Source organism: Lepidothrix coronata, unplaced genomic scaffold (genome assembly GCF_001604755.1).
Source record: "Lepidothrix coronata isolate B3197 unplaced genomic scaffold, Lepidothrix_coronata-1.0 Scaffold29, whole genome shotgun sequence".
Lineage (NCBI taxonomy): Eukaryota > Metazoa > Chordata > Aves > Passeriformes > Pipridae > Lepidothrix > Lepidothrix coronata.
Window position 1 is genome coordinate 4744951 of NW_016690209.1, and position 24973 is coordinate 4769923.

General features: G+C 44.4%; 1 protein-coding gene across 1 annotated transcript in view; it reads left to right on the forward strand.

The window, feature by feature from the left end:
* The window catches only part of TP63 (tumor protein p63), a 101607-nt gene that overhangs the window by 33183 nt on the left and 43451 nt on the right, over positions 1-24973 (forward strand). Inside the window, 1 exon segment of the mRNA XM_017810818.1 lies at positions 21082-21336. Within this exon segment, the coding sequence (XP_017666307.1) occupies positions 21082-21336 (255 nt within the window).

Here is a 24973-nt window from a genome sequence, read left to right on the forward strand (position 1 = left end):
GGTCAGGGCAGTGTGTACAGAGGGAAGGGATTTGTGCTGACATGTCAATTTATTCATGCTATATACACTTCTCCTCGTGTTTGACATGCAGATCTCTTTGGATAAACTTCCACATATCTCCTTCTATCTGGGTGTTGCTTCACCCACAGCCACCTCCAGCCACCTGTGGGACAGAAGATGGCAGATACATAGCACAACAATGCTGCATTAATGACCTGGAAAAGGAGGATCTTCTGATAGCATAGCTATGAAAGAGGTTTTTGCAATGACTTGCTGAGGTTGGGAGATTTATCTGTGTATCTTCTCGTCCTCTCTCCATCCTGTCCATAGATTTTGAACTCATAAGGCAATATCAAAAACTTGACAGTATTTAGAGATCATAGTCCTCTGAGCACAGCATAACTTTTCCTCACTATTGGACAACAGATATCCAGAGGTGACTTCTGGTTTGATGTCCAGCTCTGTGTAAGCTTTGCAGTGCTGCTACAAAGATCTAGTTGGTAAGGGTGCTGTGGCTGCTCCCTGGAAACCTTGCCTATATCTCCAGATTAGCACTTGTGTGGCTTTTTGGCTTGTGCCCATCTCGGATGAGGTCAGGTAAGTACATCAAGCGTAGCCCCTGGTGCTAAATGGTGCTGCGGAAGGTGGAGAGGAGGGAGAGGGGCTCTGGCAGTGCTCTGTTGAGTTCTTCCTGTGATGTAGGAAATCTGCTGTGTGCTCAGCAGGCTCTTGCTGCCTGGTAGCTCAGGAGCACTGAAGGTGTGCATGGCCCCAGCCTGAGCTGGGATGCTCCTGGTGGTGATAGGCAGGGCTCTGCCTTCTCTGGAGAGGGCTCAGTGCTCTTCTCTGCAGCCTGTTCTTGGAAGTGCCTCCTTGCGTTGTGCTTGGTGAGGAGGAATTGGTAAAGTGCACTGGAAACACTTAAAACCTTTTGCTCTTGTGCCCAGCAGCCCCCTGTTGAACTGTGCTCACAGGGTGGGAGCTAAATCAGACCCCTGTCATGCTTCTTGTGGCAAGAAGCTGCTGTGGGGGAAGGAGGGCACTGAGATCCTCTGCTCTGTGTTTGTTCTTGTTTTGCTTTCTGCCTGAAGATGGTTTTGCTCCATTTTATTAGTGGCAGTCTTACGAATGTGCTGCCTGTCTCTAGCCTGGAGAGAGGCTCGTGTGAGCTTGCAATGTCCTTTAATTCACAGAGGCTGCCGTGTGGTGAAGAAGGCAGCCCATAAAGCTGTTGGCCCTGTGAGAAGCACAGCTCGCCTGCTTCCATCTCCCTGTGAGCCCGAGTCCCCTCCCTGTGTGCTCAGAGAGCTGGGGTTAAGTGATGCCCAGAGGCGAGGCGTGGCAGGGAGCAGCAGCAGCTCCTGGGCAGAAGCTGAGCTTCAGGGAGGTGTTGAGGCCGTGTGTGGGTTTCAGCCCTGCCAGGGTCCCCTCTCCCTCCCTGCAAAGCACCTGTGGGTCGGTCGCTCAGCACTCGCGGTGGGAGGTTCGGTGTTTTCTGCGAGCGCTCGCAGTCCGTGCTCGGCAGTCCGGCACGGGTCTGCTTGACGACAGGTCCTCAAATAAAACCAGGGAGCGCTGTCATTAGGCTGGGCGGGCAGGCGGCCGCGCTCTGATCTGGATGTTTGGTTTCCTCTCTTCCCCCCCTCCCCACCTCTTTAAAAAGGTGTTTTGTTTCTCCTTGCTTACCCTGCTCTTTGGGAGCAGCTGCCTTTTGTTCTCGCCGTGCATCCCGCTCGCTCGGCGAACCCTCGCACGGGGGTGTTTTGGAGTGGATCGGGGTGATCCAGCCCCGCTCCGGGTGGGCGGCCGGAGCTGCCGGCAGCACAGCGCGGACCTCGCACCGCCGGCACGCTCCGGATGTCTCCGCTTGGGACACTAGGACAGGATGGGGGGATTTTGTCTGCTTGTTCAGACTAAAATCACAATGGGGCCGTTGCGATCTGCCCGCCTGCGCGCTCTGCTCTCGCACAGATTGAGTCTCAGCTAAGTGCTCTTACTTTTGAAAAGTTTGCTGTGGGCACAGTATCCAGCTGGTTTTTACTGAGCAGTACCTAAAAACTTTTCCCATATATTAATTCAAAATCGTGAGTCCCTTTGGATGAATTGCCTTTTTTACTTTTTTTTAACATTTCCTTGGCGTGAGTTAGAAGCAACTGCAAAGGAGGGGGAAAAAACGTAGCTGGAGTGATGCCCTGTGAACACAGGACCTGTTGGCTGTAAGCATGTATGAGAGCACACAGATGATGGAGAATGTAGCTGGATTATGGTGCATGAAGCCAGTTATTGATTCTCAGCTCCTTGGGATTTTTATCCCAAACCTGCACACTGCAGCAGCCAGGTACTTGGCTGCGTTACTGCACCGCCGGTGTCGAGCATTGCATCTCAATCCCTTCCCTAACGTTTTGGGCTTTGGTAGCAGCAAAGCCTGCACCTGAAAAAAACAATCCTAGAGTCTTCTCAGAAAATAAATAAATAGGGGAAGTTTCTCAGAGGGGCTCCTTTGGAGCAACTTCATGGCTATTTTTTGAGTTCCCAAACTTGTAGAAAAGTGACAGGGGAAAGTTATTGTTTCCTTTCTTTTCCTTGTCTGTCTTTATCTTTTTTTTCTTTTTCTCTTTTTTTTTGTCCATTTCCCCCCCTTTCCTTCCCTTTGCTTTTTAGAGATTGGTGATAAGGAATTCTAACTACTTAATGAGCTGGGAGAGGCCTCTCTCCATTGGAGTGGAGGACTCCAGGTGGCACTTTGACAGATTGGACAGGTAAGGCAGGAGAGCCCCACCTCCTCCTCCTTGCCTATGGTTAGGTATATAAGGGAAACTTCAATTATGCAGAGAGGCACACTCTGAGTCCTGTTATCTTCCAAGTAGCATCACATATTTTTAGGGTCTTCTAGGGGGTGGGAGGTGTTTGTCAAAATCCTGGAGCCAGAAGAAAGAACAGCAGCATTGATCAATTTGACTGCTAACATGTTGTACCTGGAAAACAATGCCCAGTCCCAGTATAGCGAGGTAAGGATTCTAGGTTTGAGCTATGATATCGCTAATTATTTTTATTTTTAGTGAATGTGTGCAGTTTCTTCACCCCTGAAGTGAGGTGTAGAATATACACTTGTTTTTTGAAACTTTTGCATTTTACAATGGGAAGAGTTTGGGCTAAATATCTGAATGAGAGTGAACTTCAAGTCTTTATATTTGGGACAGCAAATTTGTTTTGGGAACCTTGATCAGCCAAACATAATTTTCTTTTGTTGGAGAAGCAAGACAAGGCAGTCGTTTATGGTGGGCAATGCACACAGGTTGCATTCCTGTAGCAGTCTGAACACTATCTATGTTGACTACATTATAACTCTTTTACGAGTATTTTATTGCCAAAATTGCTGCTTGTGGTTAAAAGTGGATGGTATCTAGGAAATAACAAAAATGTGTTATAAATCCCTTCTTAGATTACTTTTTAAGTAAAATAATATGCAGAGAAAGGTTTTGTGCTGTAAATGCTGCGTTAGCGTCCACACCAGTAACTCTTTTACTCAGTGCTGTTAATACCTTGCCTTGTAACTTGCAGCAGCAAGGTATTTTCTACAGGGTGTTTGTATAAGCATATTATATGAGGGTGAACGTGTGTAGAGTGGATGCATTTTGCTTTCTACAGCCCTTTCCACCTCATGGGTGTGAGTGGAACGCAAACTTCAGATGCAGCTTTGATTTAATTTTTTTTAATTATTTATTTAATGGCTTTTAACCAGCTGGGTCGATGCTTTGTAAGGTGGCAGTGGGGAGAATTGCCACACGCTGTGCAAATCTTTCAGGAAGTTACCAGGGGTTGAGGGAGATCTAACGACAATATTGGTTTACATTCCAGCGGAGACAGCAGCTGTGTTGACACTTGCCAGAATGGCAAAGCAGCCACAGCTCCTCTGTGTGTGTGCGAGTGTGCGCCCGCATATTGCTGGCGAAAAGGATTCAAGTGCAGGGCATGGGGTACGAGCCCTGAAGCAGACAGGAGCTCAGCCTCTTGGAAGAGGAAACAAAATAGAAATTGAAAGGCCAAGAGCATGGCTAGGAGATGCGATAGCTAGCGAGGGAAAGCGTGTTAAAAGTACACACTTGGGGCTTGCACGCCTGGGGTGGCGGGTTTGCGACTCGGGGAGAGCAAGGGGTAAACTGAAACCAGTGTGCTCTCCCTGTCCCCCTCCGCAGGGAGTGTGCGTGGGTGCTGCTGCTGCCGCCGTGCAGGAGACCCAAACGGGCGACTCTTTTTTCTTCTCTCTTCCTAGGTTAATTATAAACTCTTAAATGTGGAGAGAGCACTTCTTGGAGTGTTTGCTTGGTGTTATTTGTCTGCTGCTATCTGATCAACTTTCGCTGAATAGCAGCGGTGGGGCTGTGGAGTCCCTATGGTTGACTTGCTGGGCTCATCTGTCAGAAGCGATGCGCTCAGGAGCGTTCTCGCTCCGCTTAAATGCCGCTCATCACTGTTGCTGTCAGGGGAAGTTTTTAAAAGGCTTTAGCTCTGGATTTTTTTTTTTTCTTTTTTTCCTCCCACCCTCACTTTTCCCTCCTTGTATTTGAGCAAGGTGCACTGACTTTGTTCATCCAGCGAAGCGTTGTACGCTGGGGAGGGAAAACTCGATTAGCATTGACTTGGCTTCATTTCTGAAGAAGAGCAGCCTTGCTAATGACTCGTCTCAAAAGAGAGGGAGACTTGTTAATGCTCAATTAAAAAATATATTGGTGATGATGAACCTCGCCCATCCTAAGCTTGCAAACAAGAAGTAGGCTTTGGCATGGTTTCTTTAAAAAAGTAAAAATAAAAAGCTCTCACTGTGCAAATAGAAGCAGCACTTTGTTGTCATTGGTGCTTGCTATAGTTCAGATCTTAGAGCTGTTGCTGGGTTGGTCACAAGGCAGCCATACCAACTCATGAAAAACTTAGTATGGACTATATTTTGGGTTTAAAAATGGACAAAATCTTATCTACTTTTTTTTTCTTTTTTCCCCTACTGAAACTAAGTTTTAAAATGGAGAGCAGGGAGTCTCTTCTCACCCAAAGCCCCCTTTTTTTGGGGTGCTCTGCCCAGCCGCCCCAGGTTGCTCGCTGCTTGCTTGCAGATGCTGAGCTGTGCCCTCCTCACCTGCAGGCTGTGTGGTGCATTCCGCCCTGCAGCCTGGGAGCCGGCCCTTGCACAAGCCCCAGGTCGGGCTGCGTGGTCAGGGTGGTGAGCTCACACCATCTCCCACAGCCCTTCGGCGCCCGTGCCCGCAAGCGTGGTGCTGAATGCCACGGTGAGATGAGGTGTTCCTCCCAAATGGGTAGAATCTCCCTGAGAAAAGCTGAGAGAGGGAACAAGGGTGCTGAAGTGAATCACAGCCCTGAGAGGCTGGAGGTGGAACCTGCCTCAACCACTTTTCCAGCTTAATCTAACTCAGCATTTGATCTGGGTCAGCTATAAGAACGATGAAGCTTTTTGCTGGCAGAGCACTGGACTCGATGACCCTGGAGATCTCTTCTTGTGTGTTTATGAGTAGATGTGAAAAGAAGAGAGACACTGGGGTGTTTATAACAGGGTGATGAAGTGCTGATGAACAGGAACCCTTTGAATCTCATTGTGTCTTCCTGCCTCATCTCCACATCTGGAATTTTGTGTTGTATTCAGACGTTTGTGGGGAAGCATGCACAGAATTGGGTGTGAAGGAGAGTATCTGCAAGTTTGTCCGGTCTTGTCCAGGTTTCCTGGGTGCTGGGAGGGGAGGATGAGAGCAAAAGAGATTCCCTTTAGGAATTCTGGATTCTTCTGCAGTTTGGCTGAGATGATGACGCAGAGTTTGGAGTGTTTGCTAAAATCAAATTAAATCACTGCCAAAAGAATAAACACATCTTGTTCAAACACTGATAAGAAATATGTGCCATGACTTTTGATTATATCCGTCATCCTTACCGAAGATCTTCCTGCTCTTTGTGGGAGACAAATTAAAGAATCTCTTTCCGTTAAGATTTTTATCGTAGTTTTGGGAGAGGAGGGGGGAAACTACTTTTATACTAAGAGAACTTGTGCACTGCTTTATGTCTTTTTGGCAGCATTCCTTCACACTGGAAATTAAGAAAAACTAAATATAGATGGCTGCAAATAAGTTTGAGGGTTAGGATGGCCTGTTCAGAAGGGTGCATTTTTGGTTTTGTTCTTCCTTTCCATCTTAGCTTTTAAAATACTAATTCAGATGCCTGTGTTTGGGCTGTAGTGCCCTGGATGTGAGTCCTTTCTTTTAGCAGAAGCAGGCATGTGGGACTCCATAGTAGCCTGGATGGATGTCCTGAGGGAGCTGGACCTCCTCAGTGAGAAAAATGTTTCTTGCACCTGCCCTGGGGTATTGGTTTAGCAAACATTAGCTTAAGGTTAAGGAATCTGGGAATTGAGATGTAGGGGGTTTTTTTGAGCATCGGCTTCATTGGTGCGCAGTAGAAGTATGACTGGGGCTTATCCTTGCTGTCAGCCTGGATTTGGCTCAGAACTACCAGAGGATAAAGCTATGGCTTTCCTTGGCTGTTTTTGCCACATGGCACTAGTCACCCCAACTGCACTTGGCAAAGGCTCTTCCTCTCCCAGTGCCCCTTCTCTGTGGCCCTCAGCCAGACCTGGGTAAAGGAAGCAATCTCTGAGGGATGTTGCCTGGTCACTGCCCAGGAGAGCAACCCACCTGCTCCCTTCCTGCAGTCTGGAGGTACCAGAAAGGCAGGCTTATCTGTGCAGTACCCTCTGTACACCACATCTTGGTGAAAGCACTTGGAGAGATGCTATATAAAGCCTAATGTGTTTCTCAAGGAAGAAGGTCTTGGCTAAACCCGACCTTCTCTCTTGGTCCTTCCTCCTCCTATTTGTGATGATGTCTCTGAGTTCTGCTGGCTCTGAGCAGGCAGACAACTCTCGGTGCCTGTGAGAGAAAACCTCTCCCTGAGCTGTGCAGGATTCAGGTACGAGTGCCATGACTTCCAGTGGCCTCTCATTATTTAAATATTATCAATACCCCACGTGTTTGGGCGCAGTCTTTCATTAGGAGCGAGGAATAGGGAGATGTATTGGAGATGGTGTTCCCTGATGGTGTCCAGCTGGAATTCCAGCTATGCTTCTTTTGTGTTCATCCTTTGGTTTTGCTGTAATTGCACTTACGGGATTCAAGTTTTTGTCATGTGATGACATATGTGCAGGCTTGTGAGGCATGTGTCTTATCCTTGGGCTGCAAAGGTCTTCTGCAAGGATGTACAGGCCCTGTATAACCAGGTTCCTTTTCCTTTGAGAGGTTTTAAAACTTCATTCCCGTTGCAAAGGTTTGACCTGAGGTAGAAAAGGCTAAGGTCAGATATGTATGTATCTTTTGTTTGGAGAGACTAAGTGGATGCTAATGCTGTGTTTGCCAATGAAGAAGGTGAAGTAGTCTAGAGAGATGGGTAATAGGAAGCCAAGACCTGACCTGCCTCTTCCCATGTGCTCCCATCTCCCTCTCAGCTAGAAGAAGGGGATCACACTGGGGGAGAAGCACAGGGAAGGGTAAGAGTTGGGTATGTTTCCAATAAAGGTCCAACACCTCATTGGAGCAGGTTTGTCATGCAATAGATGGCTTTTTGTTCTATCACAGGGTACCAAAAATTTTTTGTGATAGTAGAGGTAATGGGACCTCCATATTGAGCAGTAAATTGAGGATTTTACCTGGAGAAATCCTCTCCTTGCTTTTAAGGTGGAGGGGTGGGACCTCACCAGTCTAAGGCTGGGGGTGTTGCCCAGAAGTAAGTGATTGTAACCTGCATGTGGGTGGAAAGAATGAAATGTGTGCTTTATTACACAGAAATGAAACCTGATGACATTCGACCATCTGCACAGCTTTAACTGTGTATGACATGCAGTACCTCTGCAGAAGTCAGGATAGTTTGGCTGTGTGTCAAGTGTTGGTACTGCTCAGTAACAGTCATGCTTTGGGGTTTGCACAGTCGTGCAATTAAGCTAGACATCAGATTGGAAATTGCATCTCCATTTTACAATTTTCCATGCTCAAAAGAAGCATTATGAAGCAGTATGAAATTAGGAACAGCTGATCTCAGTTACTTGCTTCATTTGGCAAGAAACTACTACTAGGTATTTTCTAGAATGAAAAGTTTTTCAGTGTGAGAGATGAAAAAGAGCTGCCATTGCAGCGCGGTCAGGACGTTTTACATCTTGAACTGGTTGCAACTGATGATCCAACTTGTTTTCTGTAAGTTGGCCTTGGTTGAGACAGGATGAAAGTATCCATATATATCTCCCCATATTTTGTTCATGATTTTTCCTTGGGGAATAGAACTGTTGTTTTGACTGATTATTTTTATCAGTCTGATGGTTTGACTCTTTGACAATGTCGCCAACTCTAAATTTCTGATTTCTTCCAACATGAGCCGAGTTATGTCATTGCCTACCTCCTCAGGAGCTATTTTTCTTTTCTTTTTCCATATCTTTTTTAATAATGGACTAATGGGCTAAAGTGGAGTGAAATTTTGCCTTTCCCCCCCCTCCCTGGGCACAGAGAAACAACAGAAAGGAACTTTTTCTGCCTTGTGTGTTTCAGCCCATCTGGTGGCAGCCTTTTGACTTGTGTTTGTCCAGTTATGCTTAGTGGAAGGGTTTATTCCCAGTTGTGGCTCTCTTTACCGTGAGACAGAAGCATCACTAGTTCTATGAAGAAGACATGGCTTCTGCAACAGGAAAGCTGTGGATGTGGTCTGTGATAGGGTGTAAACCATTTGCTTTGCACTTTCTTTCCTCTGGAAGACGGTTATAACTACTGGAGAAACTACTTATTTCATTATCGTGAAGGGCTGAATAAAAGTGGGTGTTGCCTGGCTCAAGGCAAATTTTAAATTCTATTTACAAAATGTTCCCACTGAAAAAAAAAAATCTGGAAACGCTTCAGAAAGGAGCTCTTGCACCGATGGATTTGTGCTAGACATTGTTAAACCCTGTTATTTTTCTGGCACTGCCTCCAACGCGTCTTGAGAATGTGCAGAGTAGGCAATAAAATGAATGCAACTCTTTTAAAGCAAGGTTGCATAAATCATCAGAAAGGAAAGGAGCTTCTCATACACTAACAGCAACACTCACTCCATCCTCTCCAGCAGGGAAGTGAGCTCAAGCTCTTTGTGCCACTTGGCTTGGATTAGTGTTAAGTCACTTTTGGTATCAAGTGGAATTAAGAGGAAAACAATTTCTCTCCAAGGGTGTTAAGGTTCAACTTTTTTTCCTCTGGATGCGTTTTCTAGATTCTTTGTATCTCAGTGCCACGATCGCCTTGCAGTCCCTTGTCAACTGTCCAAGGCCCTGATCTTTAGAGTGTTACCTGAGCCCAGCCATGGTTAGGCATGTGGGTGGGTCTCTCCAGGTGAATAAACTTGCTGTTCTTCAAAAACTTCCTGTTTTGTTTTGATTTCTTCACTTATAGTAGTAAGTGATTTCTGAGGAAAATACTCCAGTCTTTAGTCTCCCAAACAGAGCTTCCCATCAGAGCTTTGCTGTGCTGGGAGGAGAACCTGTAACTTTCAGATGGATTAAAGAGCTGCTTCCCAGTAGGAGCAGACCATGGCATAAAGCCTCGGCAGAGCAGCCCAGAACAAGACTTTGCAAGTGATGATTTAGCTGTGAGCTGCTGAGAAGAAAGGCTCACCCCTACATTTCTCTGCACTATTTCTTATAAACACACTGGCTCCTAGGGGCGAATCCCAGGTCTCTTCTGAAGAAGAGCCTATCAGAGGCTTTCCAGGGTTAGCTTAGCTGCTTGCAGCTACCTTGAGCAAGGAGCAAATAGAGCAGGATGACATTTAAGGTGATTGAGCTTTTACTTCTGTAAGGCTTCTAATATAAGGAGCAAACTCAGTGAGAAATTACTTTTCAGGAAGTTGTAGATAAGACACATGAAAGCTTCAGTTCCTTGGCCTTGGCAAAGTAAACTTGTATCCTCTTTGGGAACTTTAATCTAAACTTGATTGTATTTAACATTACTGACCATTGTTATCAGCAAAATGTGGGAGATGGGGGAGTTTGGTGGTTTCTTTTTTGTTGTTGTTCCTTTTGAATTTTATTTTTTGATTTGTACTAGGTTTGAGCGATTGTGGAGTTGATCCAAGAACGTGCAATGGTATCTTGTATTTCTGCAAATCCCCTGTCACTGCTGTTTCACCTGGAGTCTTAATGGTACAGCTAAAGGAGTAGTGTTTTAGCCAGGATGTGCATGTCAGTATCTAGAATAGATGGCTCGAGGTGTGATATATTTCTGGGCTTGTGCTCAGTTGTCCGCTCTGTTTGGAAGTGGACCCAAGTGGCAAGGCTGAGCATGTTTGAAAATTAATGCATTGATTGGAGCCCAGCAACCTCTTGGGATCAATTCCAGAGTTTGGATCCGGATTAAACTTCCCCCCAAGGACTTTGGGAAGTGGTATACAAGGGGACCTGGTGAAATTTGAGACGAGTCCAACTTCCTCAAGATGGCAAGAAGATGAGTGTTTTTACCAAGGGCAAGAGAGTGGGAGGAAACGCCCAGTTTAGGGAGGGAAGGGGAAATATTTTATGGTGGGGTAGTGTCTGGGAATGAAAGAGATGGATTGTGTCTCGGCAGATATGAATCTTTCAGTTTTAATCCACATCTAGGAAGTAAATACAAAGAATCTTGCTGACTTCTGGGAATGGGGAGAGGGAGGAGGTGCAGTGCTGGGCTTTTCAGCTGTGCTTCTGAGGCAGAAATCCCTGTGCTGCAGAACTGCAGTCCAGCTGCATAAGGGGATGATGCACAGAGCTGGAGCACAGTGCCTCAGGAGCGGAGATGAACAGAACAATAGGAATAGATGGATGCCAAAAAAAGTGTTGAGTCAGCAAGTGGATCTCTTCTGTATGGGAAATGGCTTCAAAGTGTTTAATCATTTTGCTTAGTTGTTTTGGATGTTTTAGGTAATGTCATGATGTCTTTGGGCGTCACAAAAGTCTCTTTTTGGGGTGTGATTGCTCAAAGAACATAATGAAATTCTGACTGGTTGCTCTGTAAAACTTGGATTCTGCAGGTTTGTCTTGGAGACTCAGTAACCTCTGCAAGCCTCTACTGTGATTTCTCACTGCTGCAGTTTTACTGTGCATTTCATCCATATCCTAGGAATCGGTTACATCAGGAGCACTGGTGGTGACTGTAAGGAAATAGATGAGTAAATTTCCCTCCACCCTCTTTAAGCAGCAGAAAAGTGTGCAAGAAGTTCTTAAAAAGGAAACTAGAATATACATTGGCTAGGTGTGATCTAATACTTCGCAAACAGGAAACTACTACTTGAATAGTAGGGTGGGAAAGCTGTTGAGAGGAGCCTTGGTCAGTCTGCTGTGTTGTGTGTCTGAAAGGAACCCTGAATGTTCAAGTTGGAGGGGTAGGGAGTTTAATGTGGTATTGAATGGAAATGAGTAGGTATGTTGCTACTCAAAAAATCTGGAAGAACCCCTTTCTGTCTTTTGGCCACTGAAATCACATGAATCAGGGTAACTGGGGGAGGGGAATAATGAGAAATTCCTTGCAGTTAGCTTAGCTAACTTGCTTATTGCAAGAAGCAACCAATAAAATTATGGCAGGTCTGTTTTAGCAGAGTATGTTTCTGTCTTTCTGTTAATGTGAGTGATTCCATAATGAACAATGAACCTGTCAACTTCTCACTTTGCATAGGGAAAGGTCTGTCCAGCTGAGTACCTTAGATGTTAATCTCTGAAGCTGTGCCTTGTATAAGTGACCATAGCACCATGTGTCCTGGTGTTTGCTGAAATCAGTAGTATTGGACAGGAGGGAAGTACTGAAAACTGGGTTTAGTTGTGCTGTTAAGACATTAGGTCCCATACCAGAGAGCCTATTGGAAATCCTGTGTGTGCAGAATATGTGGCAAAGTGATTTAAATGTTGAAAATATTGGATATTAAATATTAAAATTAAAAATATTTCATTTATATTTAAATAAAAATGTAAAAATAAATATTAAATATTCCTCAATATTTAAATTGGGGAAAATATTCTTGAAGTTTGTAAAGCTGATGCAGTAAAGTTGCTGTGGAAGAAGCCCTGCCTTTGCATGCATGTTGTGTCTGTATACTCTCACACACCCCCCCTCTCAAAGAGCAGCTTTTGGGTTTGTTGTATGCACAGCCTGGCATCTTTGGAAAACACCATATAAAACTCCTGCTCACCTCTGAGTGGGCTGCAGCAGCGATATGAAGCTGTTTCTGACATATACCACAGAGGCTGGGTGTTTAGGGGAGTCTCCTGCCTGTGTGTGTGTCTGCTGCTGTACTGAACCCCAGCAGATCCCTTGGGTGCAGGCAATGCCAGCTTGGTGCGGGTCAGGAGCTGCTTTAATATAAAAAGTAGTGTTGGAAGGCAAAGCCTTGCCTTCTTTTGTTCTCTGCAATTGGGATATAATCAGAATTTGGCATCCAGTCCTCTTGACTCCCCCACTCAATCCTGAAAGCTTTTCAGTCTGCTGTTTGGTGTCCCAGGCTTTTGAGAGTATCATCCAGAAGTTTTCTTGCCTGATTTGGACAGTTGAAATGGCCAAATACAATAGAAAATCCAGTAGATCTTTCTTTTAGTCTATAAGGACTGATGGTGCCGTGTAACCCTTTTCCTTTGCTTGCTCTAACATGTTTTAATTTGCCCTTTGCCCTCCTATAACTCTTCTTATGAATTCTTATATTCCGTAGTTGCACCACGCTTCAAAGAGTGGGCGTGGGGGGTTTATGTGTGTGGCTTCTTCTTTTCTTTTTTTTTTTTTCTTTTTGGTATGTGTTTAACTGCTTGACTTATTTAAATTGCAGATGATCTTAATTTCTTGTTCTGACTAAAATGCTACCTAGCTGGAGTATTTTAGCTTGGTGTCTGAAAGATGATACATTCTGATTTTATTGAGCATAGTGATGAATTTGGGAGCTAACTTCAACTCCTGGTGTTATTCTGACCCTGGTTATTCATTGTCCTTGTGCCCTTTGGCCATACTTTGGTGGTTACCGTGTCTGCAGCATTTCACTGTGGATGACACACAGATATCCTGTCCAGCCTAACACTGCCCTCTCAACACAATAAAATGCTGCATGTCTGAAATGACTGATAACATCAATGGTTACCGTCCAGTAAAGAGTTCAAGAAACAAGGCAGCTTTAATCAACTACTGGATTTTTCCTCTCCAGCCCCTGCTTCTCCTCCCCACTTCCCCATTTGTATTTTAATTGGTTCCTCTTATGTTTAAAGTTTTATTTTTTTAATCCAACTTTTCAACATTGTTGTACAAACTCAGAACACAGGATTTCTGGGCACTTGGCCGAGCTGTGTCCCTACAGTTGTTCTCAGCCACTGAAATCAGGCAAAAAAAAGCCTTGCTGAGATCTTGCAGTCTTTTTCTAGTTTTTCTGATGCTGGTCTTTGTCTTCATTATGTTTGCATCTCTTGGGAGCATGATGGGGTGCTTTTGCAGTTCGTCTGTAGTTTATGGTTCTTCAGATCTTTGTTGGCATTGTGTTGTCCAGCTGGTCATAGGAGAATGTAGGAAACTCTTGGCCTCTCTTTCACTTTTTTAGGAAGCTGAGTTGTTTGGGTTATCAATTTCCTTTAAGATCATGGAGTTCTAATGTCTCATGATTTCATGCATTTCGTAGAGATGATATAATATGATTTCCTTGGTTTTCTTTCCTCCTCTCTTTCTTGTTTATATGTTTTCATATTAAATTGCTGAGCACAAGCTCAGGATCAAGAAATGACTGTGTTGCAGGGGGGGTGGATCTTGGACTTTACCTGTTCTAAACTGTCTGAATTTTCAAAATAACTAAGCATAGCCTAGATACTCTAATGAAAGTGATTTATGTTTGTGAAAGAGGGTTTTTTTATGTTTTAGGAAGACCTTATGGTCTAAATACCATAAAATGATCCGACTTTCAGAAACAAGTTGTTTTCTATGCAAGGAGAACTTTTTTTGAAAGCCTAATTCAGAATCTGTTTGTTTTTTTTTTTTTTAAGAGCCGAAAATGCTGCTCTAGGGAAGTCGGTGATATTATTTTCATATACATTGGAAAATATTTAGAAGTATGTACACAATGTAGGATGTCCAGCCTTAATATTTGTGTAAAGTGGGATGCACTGTCATTCTGATAATCCTTGAATTAGACAAGGTCTTTTACTTGAACCTGTGGCAGGTGGTAGAAGTCAGGAATTACAGGCATTCCTGCTTTGGGCTGTGCTTGTTTTAAAAGGCACCCTGCTTCTGGCTGAAAAACACTTCTTACTGAGTTAAATGAATTAACCAAGGGGCAAAACTCAGAGTTTAGCTAAAAAGGAAAACAATTACAACTGGGGGGAACAAGATGACTCCAAAGCTTACAGCCCTTATGGGTGGACAGAAACTTGCCCTTGCATTGCTTTTCATTAAATTGTCTCATTCTCAAACTCCACGTATGCAGGTAGGTATTTGTAGGCTTAAACTTGAACATGAAGTTTAGCTGAGTTCAGCAGAACTGTGTCTTAGTGAGACACATGGTCTACAGCCTTACTGGGTATGACTCCTAAAACTGTGCTGCTTTTGTAAACCTAAAGGGTGTAGATGTGGCATGACGTGCATACTGGAATGGCTCATCCCAGTGAAAAGCACACAGGCTTTCCTTCCTCCTCCCAGTATACAAGCCGTAGTGTTTGCAAATTACTGATGTACACTGATCTCTGCTGTTTGATGTATGTAGTGTGTTGTCCGTAGGGCCATAGGGCTGTTTGGTGACTGCTGGGAGGGAAAGGGTGCTCTTTAAGTGGGCAGAGCAGTGAAGTTTTTAAGCTTGTGTATCTGAACTTTAAACATAGTAGTGTGATTTCAGTTGGTCACTTAATGTTGAGGGCTTTTTGGTGGGGAGAGGGTAGTTGTTTGGGTTGGTTTTGTTTTGTTTTTTTTTTCTCCTCCCCAGATGGTTGAAATGAAGGACTGTTTTCCTTAGGCTTTCCTTATGTGTTCGGGTGGTGTTGGAAGCTGTCCAGGCAACTGCTGGGGTTATCTTACTACTTAACATGAAATACCTGTGCAGGAAAATTGTGTGTGTCACTCATGGGGTTTTGGTTTTTATACCTCTTGGAAGAAGTATGTTTTTTTCTTTATTAGTCTTGAATTTAGTTTCTTAAAATTACTGTGGTTGTACATATTGCACAGCTCTGTAAATCTCAAATAGATTCCCTTCTAAATAATACAGGACTATGCAGAAATATTTGTTCTCCCTGCTTAAGGATGGGACTGAGCTAAGGAGATGCTCTTTGGTTATGCTGCAGCAGGTCTCATAGCCATGTTGGGAGTGACTGACTCCAGGGCTTTCCATGCACTCCATAACACTGGGAACCTGTTACACCACTAGGATGGGAAATAGCCTTCTCTCTTCCTGGAAAATGTAGTGTCCCAACAGTAGGATTATTCAAATCAGATTTTGTTCTGTTATAGTGCCTGGGAACCTATCTTGGTAACTGTTGATATCTTCGATTCAACCAAAGTTATCTGCTCCCTCGCTCTTCACATTCAGTATATGGTGCACATTATCATTTTATCTGAGGGTTTCCGAGTCCTTAGTGTATTCAGATGAACAGTAGCTCTGGGGAAAAACCTCTTCAAAATAGACCCACAGGATTTGTGTTCATTTTAGAAGTGGAGCTGGAGGGAGTGCTGCCAAGCTGGTGTTGAAATGACTGTACACATCTTCCCCTCGTGGCTTGTAGGAGACCGAAGCAGCGTCCAAACTGAGTTTGTTCCTCATAAAGAAATATTTTAGTCCTTCTCTCTCTCTCTCTCTCCTTTTTTTTTTTTTTTTTTTTTTTTTTTTTTTTTTTTTTTTTAATGAGAAAACAGGGTAGCAAGGAAAACGAAATCACAGCTTTCATTGTGATGAGTGAGCTGTCTTGGCTTCAGCCCTGATCTTAGCTGAGGGCCATGGGTGGAGCCCTTTATTTCTTGGCACTGCTCTGTAGTGGCACAAGTAGAGCACCTACATTGGGTATTGTATCAGCTGCCTTCTGAGCAACTGAGAGTCAGCAGTACCTTGGTTAATAACTGTGATAGAAGCCCTTCTGTTTAGCTTTCTGTTTAGCTTAAGTGACTTATTTCCACCTACTAAAATCCTTTGCCAGGAAGGTTTGAAAGGATTTCTCTTTCTGGGTATATTTGAGGTGTGTGTCATCTGATTTGGATAGGCATCGAGCACTGTGGAAAACATTTGTTCTGCCACTTTTAAGATAACTGTTCTCCAACAGAATTCTGAATATTTCCCTGGTCCAGCACTGAAATGTTGCTGTAAGTTGCTTCCTACTAAGTCCTGCAGTTGTTAGCCCTAGTGCATCACTGTCGTGCAGTTTAAGGACAAAGCACCAAATTTGCAAAGTCCTGTGCAAATCTTTTTGTTGCTAATAACTGTGGTAGTTTATTAGTTTTATCATCTCATATCTTTCTTGAGCTGCACAGATCCAGTGGTGAAAATTTAAAATGCAATTGGTAGGTGTGCACAATACAGATGCTTGTTCTTTTGGTGTTAGGGAGAAGGGGTTTGGTAGGGGTGGAGGCATCCAGGTGTTCTACACCTGAAGATGAGAACTTTTCCTTTATTTTCTCAAGCGAAGAAAATTTCAGAACTCTCTCTGAAATGTTGGTAACTGGGTAGTTAATAGCTGGTGCTGTATATTTTAGGGGATTTTTGCTGTGGAAGTCCCCTTGAGAACTTTTCTTAACTTGCATTAGTTGCTTCCCTCATGCCTTCATACGGAGGTTTCTTTGCACATCTATCTCATAACCTTATTAATTAACACAATGGGCTTAAAGCGGGCTGTGGCCAGAGAACTGGGGGTGGGTTCTTGCTGCAAGGCAGTATGAGAAGAGCCCCAGTTTGGGTGGGTTGGGGCATCTTCCCTCGCACACACCAGCTCTGCCGTGTGATGGAGCATTTGCATTGCCCTCTGGTGGCAAGTGCCCCGGAGCTGCTGGGGTCAGAGGAGAGGCTCTGCTTTACCTTGACCACCGTGTTCCCTGGGGAGACCCAGCCTCCCAGCAGCAGAACTGTGCTTAAACAGCTCTGCAGTTTTCAGTCTGGGTTTTCATTCAGCAGCCTCTCCAGTGCAACTGCATTTCTCCTAATCTAGAAGCATGAGTTAGCACAAAAACCTAAAAGTGAAGCTGATGGGATATAGGAAGCGAAACTGATAGTTCAAGATGCATTATTGAAATGATGTTCAGAAGTGCATGGTCTATTTGAAGTTAAACTTGCCTGAAGGTTTTTGTAATGCTTTAGTGATATTAATAGTTTCAGAAACTTGAATGGAGGGAACAAAATAGTGAAAAAGGCACTGAAAATTAGATAATCTGTTCTTTCATCTTTGCATGCAATTCTCTTCTTTCCACCAAATAGCTTTCTCTTTCTATCAGGATTTGGTGGTGGGGCTACATTCTGCAGTTGTTTAAAACAACCTCACAGCAAAACATGAGCTTGTGTTAAATTCTGGGCTACAAACTTGCCGTGAATTAATTTCTGGATTAAATGCTGTTGTGTTTCTTTCTGTAAATGGTGAAAGGAAGCTATGTGTGTGCAAACACACTCTCTGCAGACTCCTCTTGGGGGGACAATACCTTTCAGACTGAATTTGCAGCCTCTTTTTGTTCTTGCCATCCCCAGCATTGCTGGGGCCAAGGGGCCTCCTTGTGTTGGTGGGTGAATTCCTGCGTGTGCCTTTCTCGGGCCTTTTGCCCCTCTAATTGTCCTGTTGTCAGAAGGCGTGTGCCTCCCAAAGTCTTATCTGATTCCTCCAAAACCTTGCAAGCAGTTCAGATGTTGACCCCTTGAGCACAAACAACTCTCCCACCTGCCTTGGGGCATAGCTGTGAGACGGGGTTTAGTGCTGTGTGTGTTCAGACCGGCGGCTGGCTTTGTCACCGGGATGGAGCACCTGCCTGGGGAGGGGAACAAGGGGCTAGAGAAGGTGAAAGGCTGGTAGGACACGAAGCAAGAGAAGGGGAGTCCAACAGCTGCTTGTGTCAGCGTGAGGATAAGTGCAAGGAGATTAATAGTTATTTAAAGAGCAAATGGGGACACGGCATTTGACTGTGGCATGTCAGTGTATAAATGCAGTGGAATGGCTGCTCTGCTGATAACATTTAGACAGATGGTCTCTGGACTGAAAGGAATGAAAAGGATCTCTGATTCTCGTAAGGATATCTTACATTTTAATAGAGCACTTATTTTATTATTTTTGTTTAATTGATGTCCAGGCAGCACCTTCAGCGTTTCCAGACTGTGCTGTCTTGTTAATGCTGACTGCCTGTTTGGTCATCTTTCTCCATCAACTTAAGTTGCCCGGATTGGAGGGAATAGTTTTTAAGTGAAAGCCAAAACACTATTGTTTTGCTGTCTGTATGTCTGAGCTGGTTTAGGAGACTGTTTTCATCACAGCTGTCTTTTCATCATTTGCTGGTTAGGGAGTGTGTCTGATGGTAATCTCCATGAGAAATGAAACAACTGAGTGATGCTTCTACATTTTTGAGAAGTCTTCAGGTCTTACTAAGGTATTCTGGGGTAGGAGGGCAGAGAGGGTTGTTTTTTGATTAAATGCAGAATTACTGAGCAGATAAAAAACTGTTCCTGGTACAGTACATCAGCATTTTGGCTCTTTCTGTACAGAACTAGCCTCAAGGGAAAACATGTACCAAAAGTCCGTTAAATAGGTCTTGGTTGACTGAATAGCCTGCAGGAGATGAGACATAACTGTCATCTGCGTTGCCAAAGCTGCAATCTCCTTTTGGAGAAGGAGAACAAGTCTGGATCACTCATTCCCTTGTCAGTTCTCTAGCATGCAATGAGTCCAATCGCAGATATTAGCTTTCCTATCTGACAGTGGTGCTGTGCATCTATAACATCCACACTGACACAGAGGGAGAAACTGAGGCAGGGAGGGCAAATGAGTAACCTGAGGCAACACGGAGAGTCACTGGTTCACCCAGGATTAGGACTCAATGTGTAATTGCTTTTATTACTCTGCTGCCTACAGGCCTCAGACAAAGCAGAGGCCCATTAAGTGCAGTGCTTTTACATGGTGAGGAGCAATCCCTGCCCTGCAGACCTTGCTGCCTGCAGTAGGCTGAGGGTGGAGGGGGAGGTGAGGTGCCTTGCCCAAGGACACAGTGTGTTGCTGACAGAGCAAGGGAGGGAGCCAGCCCTCCCTTCTCTCTGCAGCCCATCCCAGCTTCCAAAATGAAGTCCCCTGTGCTGTTTCCCACCGGACCTTCCCCTTCACAGCCCAGCTCTTAGTCACAAGCTGATCCATATCTGGAAGGTCCCAAGTGCCTCACTGAAGATCCCAGACCATCAGCCTCACCTTCAGTGTTTAATGAAAACCCCAGAAAATACCAGCCTCTTCCAGTGAAACAGAAACCTAAGGAAGAGCTGCAATAGGAGGTTTAAATTTCTGTAATTCCTCCCCTTCTGGAAGAACAGCTGAGAGTGTAGAGTCTTTGGGCACAGGGAGGACCCTTCATCCCTGCAAAGGGACCACCCTGTTTTCCTCTGTGGCTGAAATGACTGGTAAATCTGGATGTTAAATGGCTTGTCTAAAGTCCTAGGAGAGCTCAGCATATAGCTTGTGCCATTCCCCTTCAGGTCCTTAGAGGAGTGGTGTGCTGCTCAAAGCTTCAGTAGGGCTGCTGGGATTCCTAGTATTGGGAAAGCTTTTCATTATGGGCCTTGTGCTTGGTGCTGATTCAGTGAACCTTTGCTTTTTGGCTGATAAGAAGTTGTCTGGAAAAGGAGCAACTGTTGGAAAGATAGGGAAGTTATGAGCAGACTGGCTGAAATACTCGAAAATAGGTGAGCTTGATGGTTCTGGGTGGGATTGAAGCTATAAGATGTTGAGGGACTTGAGCTGCTTGGACCCTTGGACAAGTGGAGGAGCCTGAGTTCCTTCTGCTGTGTCAGCAGCTAAAAGAACCAGGTGCCTTTATTGGTGTGTGTTCCTGGTTGAGCCCAGAGCTGTTGGGAATGGGTACCACAAACCTTTCAGATGCTGCTTGCAATTAGTGCAATTGGTGCAATTAGTGCCCTTTGGACACAACAAGGATGAGACTGTGTACCCGACTGAACCCCATGTACCACTTGCCTGGTGCCCTGTCACTGTGGCCAGTGCCATGTCCTCTGGAGGATTAAAAATGCGTGGTAGTTGTGTAACTTTCTCCGTGATACTTTTCCAGCTTCCAACTGTTTGTAGTTCAGAATTTTAGAATTCTGTAGTGTAGATACACTTGTATTGATGGATTTTTCTCTAGCAGAACTTGTCTCCTGCTTTTTTGAATATCGGTAGTCTTTTAGTATTGCGACATTTTGTGGCAAAAAATTCCATGTTTATTTGTGGACTTTGTGAAGAATCACTCTCTGTGTGTTTAAACCAAAGTTTTGTTCCAGATGTTTGCATGTTTCCCAACTCCTCTACTAAATGAATGTGAAAATTTTGCATTTGCTTTTTTCCACGTTGCCTAGGAATTTATCCCCTTCTGTCATACTGAGTTCTACCTTTCTCCTCATTGTCACTGTGTGTAGCGGAATCAGATCCACAGGAAGAGGAACAGTCTTTATGTAGAACACGAGACTGTTGGAGACGATATAGCCTTGTACAAGTTAGAGCCAGTTGCTCTGTAATGAAGCTGCTGATTTTTATCAGGTTATAGCAGTACGTCCGAAAAGGTCTGTCTGGGTGTTGCTAGACATAGCAAGCCTGTCTCCTTGTGATGGCTTGCTGCCGTGCGAATCACCTTCTGGTTGTGTGCAGGCTCTTTTCCCAGCTCTGCTGTTGATCCACTGTGTGACTGTGAGCAGCTTTACTTCTTTCTGTTTCAGTCACCGATGTAAAGAGGGGGATATCCCTTGCAAGTCTTTGTCCTAGTGTGACACATGTACGGTGGTGCTGAGATTATGCTGTGTACCCTGTCTTGTGAAGGCAATGCCTTCCCTAGCCAGCCTGTCCTAATGCTGCTTCTCTAACACTCCTGTGCATCTCTTCGCCTCCAGCCGCAGTACACGAACCTGGGGCTCCTGAACAGCATGGACCAGCAGATCCAGAATGGCTCTTCCTCCACCAGCCCTTACAACACGGAGCACGCGCAGAACAGCGTCACGGCCCCCTCGCCTTATGCCCAGCCCAGCTCGACTTTTGATGCTCTCTCGCCCTCCCCAGCCATCCCTTCCAACACAGACTACCCAGGACCTCACAGCTTTGATGTATCATTTCAACAGTCCAGCACAGCAAAGTCAGCAACATGGACGGTAAGGACACAGCAGCACTTTGCTCCTCGCTGGCTTCAGTCCCCGTGCCCTTAGTGACACTATTCATATGATACATATCAAGGCTTATGCAAGAACAAAGTGACCCAAGTCCTCTACAGAGTATGATGTGTCACACAGAAGGGAGAGATTTATCTTGGTTGCTCTGGGAGGGTGTGGTGGGAATTTAACCCTCAATAATATCATTAAATCCCAGGTGAATAAAATGCCTTGCAAAAAACCTGGTTACCTAAAGACCTTTTGGGCCTAGCAGGTATGCTGGAGTAAAACCTGGGATAGGAATTAGCATTGCTTCAATACTTCGCTTGGCTTTCTTCAGCATCCATGGGTTTGTGTGAGGTTTAGCATGTGGGGCCATGCCAACAGGATGGAGGTGGTGCTCCTTGCTCAGACCCATGCAGTGTGAGGCTTTCTCTTTTTCTGTGTCCTCCTCTTGCAGCTGGTGTGGGAAGCCCACTGTCACCAGCTTGGGTCAGCCCTGTGTTGGGTTTCTTTTAAGAGGGAGGGGTTGTTTTATTGTGGGGTTTTTGTTGTTGGTTTGTTGTTTTGGTTTGTTTTATTCAACACTTTGCTCTTGCTGTCAGAATACTACCTTTCTTATTAAAAAAATGTAGAAGCTTGAAACCTGAAGCCCAGCACTTGATTTTTGGTGGTGCTGGCTTGATTGTTCAAGCTGTAGAGACTTCGTAGCCCAGGACACAGCACTGCAGGAGCTGTAAGTCCAGCTGTTGTGGTTTAGGGCTCTAAGAGCAGAGATGTTTACAGTGGAGAGTATCGCTGCCTTCAAGATGTTCAATATTTGCCTTCATCTCCTGCAGGCACTTGGAGTAGGTGCAGCAAATAATGTCCTACCCCATGCTACCCAAATAAAAGCAAGGACTTGATTTTATTTCATTTTTTTTAAGCAAAAAGATCAACTTTTTACCAAAAGCTAAGAGCGTTAAAATAGCATGTGCTTTTTTTTTTTTTCTATTTTCCTTTTTAATTGGAGGAACTACTTTGATCTCAGATTTAAATAGAGTCTAGCTGTAAATGCAACTAAAAAAGAAACTCCCAGCCACTGCTGCCAGCAAAGCTGCAGAGCCCTTGCACTCCACTTTGGAAAAAGATGCCACGTAACAACAGATCACTAAGTTTGCATCCTATATGTTTTAAAAGCCTTTTCTGGTAAAATTTGTCTAGAACTGATATTAAGAACTTAGTTCAGAAAATTGTGTTAAATTAGGTTAAAATGTGATAGGTCTAGTCACAACTGAATTTTTCATTTATGTATAAATGGTGAGGTATTTTTAAGGTTGAGGTTGAAATTGCATTTTCTACTCATCTGCATGAGGAGTGATGTCCTGCTGCATCCATGTTTCTCCTATGGCACTATACACAATATTTATTTTCACTTCCCTTTAGGTGAGGAAACTGTGGGTCAGTTCTATTTTGCATTTCTCAGGGCAAAAAAGTGCTGGCTTGGATTTTTGCAAGCTGCTCTGGAGAGGGTCCTTTGAAGGAGCTATGAAAAGACATTCTCTTTTGATACATATGGTACAAAGAATTATCTAATGCAGCTACAAGGAACCAGAGTGTTTGATGCTGCCCTTTCAACTACGAAAAGCAGTCTTTTGAAATGAGAATTCAATGTATGTAGTAGGCTGTTCCAGCAGAGATGAAGGAGAGAGAGCTACTAGGAAGCTTAAAGTTAAGCAAGCACTTGAGATATTTCACCTTAGTGGTAGTGGATTTCTGGGATAGAAGTGAAGGCTGAGTTTTAGTGTGGATGTGGGTAGTGGTCAAAGATCAGATTACATGCTGACTTTAAAAATAAATAAAATTAGTATTTGGTGACTACAGTCATCAAATGTGTGCAGCCTGAGGCAAGGCACACTTAGCCTCCCCTCCTTTACCTTTGCCTTGATGTGGACCACACTCCCAACAGATGAAGGTGTGTTTCCTATATATGTTGCAGTCTGTCTGGGTATAAATCTATGTATTTTACTAAAGGAATGGGCTCCTGAACAGCTCTCTGATCAGGAAGGAGTGAGTGTGGTCCAGGTGTCCCTGCTCTGAGCCAAGTGACCCAGATTTAGCTGCTCGTGCAGGAGCTGGCACTGTGCTGTATGTTGGCAGTGAATTATGACAGTCCTGTGGTGGTGGCTGGGGACCTTCAATCAATATGCCTTTCACAGCAGAGCATCTTTCCATCTTCAGAGCTCTGCCCTTCTGCTAATTAATCCACCAACTCGTTTCACATGAGCTCTTGAGCAGTTGGTAATGTGTTCAACAGCTTTATCAGTGGGGTGGGTGGGGAAGGACGTGAAGGCTCTCCTTCCCACTGTCGTCCTGAGAAGTGTGGAAACATGCATGAAATGTTGATGAAAGGAGGAGTGATTGCCCCATCCTCCCAGCAGGAGCAAGTTCTTGGAGTTGCTCATCCCCCCCACACCATGTGACTTCATACACTTTGATTAATGCCTGTCATCTTTTTTTTAATGATGGATTAGGAACTTACCCAACTGGAAGAGTTTCTTCCACTGAAGTGACCTATTAAAAGTTTAATTACTTGATGGCCCCACCCTTACTAAGAGTCCAAAACTTGAAAGCCTCATTTCTGAGTTCTTTTTTTTTTTTACTCCCCTCTTGCAGTTCCCCGGGGTAACAGTATTGTAAGGAAATCCATTGTACCACACTTTCCCCTGTTTGGGAGTGGATGAGCCAGACTGACCCACCTTGCCCTGCTGGGAAGTGGTGACTGGCAGGGGATCTGCTGTCCTGTGGGACAGCTCACTTCACCTCACCAGGGCTCCTCCAAGCTTCTGGGCTGAGTCATGTCAGATCAGGTCATGGGAACGAAGGTTGTGGGCTTAGTAAGAGGAATGGGTTAGTTCTCCAAAAAGCAAGAGCTGCTTTCATGGAATGATTAGAGACCTGTGAAGATGCTTCAGATTTCTAAGCCACTTGGTGCATTTAGATCCCAATCTGTGTGCTTTGGATGCAATATCTGGAATCACATGTGGATCCCAAGGTTACTTTTGTTGGAGGTGGGGGAAAGGAGAGAGGGTACTTGCTGAGTACCTAAATGCCATGTGTCTGAAAATATCCCTGGCCTGGAATAACTTTTTCTCCTAAAACTTTTTTGTTTTGTTTTTTCCCCTCCAAATTCTGTGAACTCTTTCTGTGGGGGAGGTTTATTGTCCCTAGACAGTGGACACCTGTTACAAAATCAGCAGTATTTGTACAGTGTAGGCTGGAAGGGAGATGAGTGTAACAGCTTCTCTGCTCAGGTTTGTGATGGGTTCCTAATTAAAGAGGAAAAAAAAAAAAAAGAGACCAAAATTACAAAGGGAAGCACTTGCTGATGCTAGGTGAGAAGGTGATTCCGTACGTTTGAGCAGTTCACTTTGAAAATATTACAAATTTTCTCTCTGAAGCCCTTCATGACCTTAAGTAGGAATTCCAGTAAAACGTGCTGTCTAATCAGGTTAGCTCTTCATTTGTATGCAATGTTGATCTAATTAATGATGACAAATTGAGATTGGATTGCAGAGGACTTTATAAACATCCTTGATTATTTTTTTTAATTAATGACCTCAGAACACAAGTAAGAATATAAGCAAGTTAATCAGTCTTT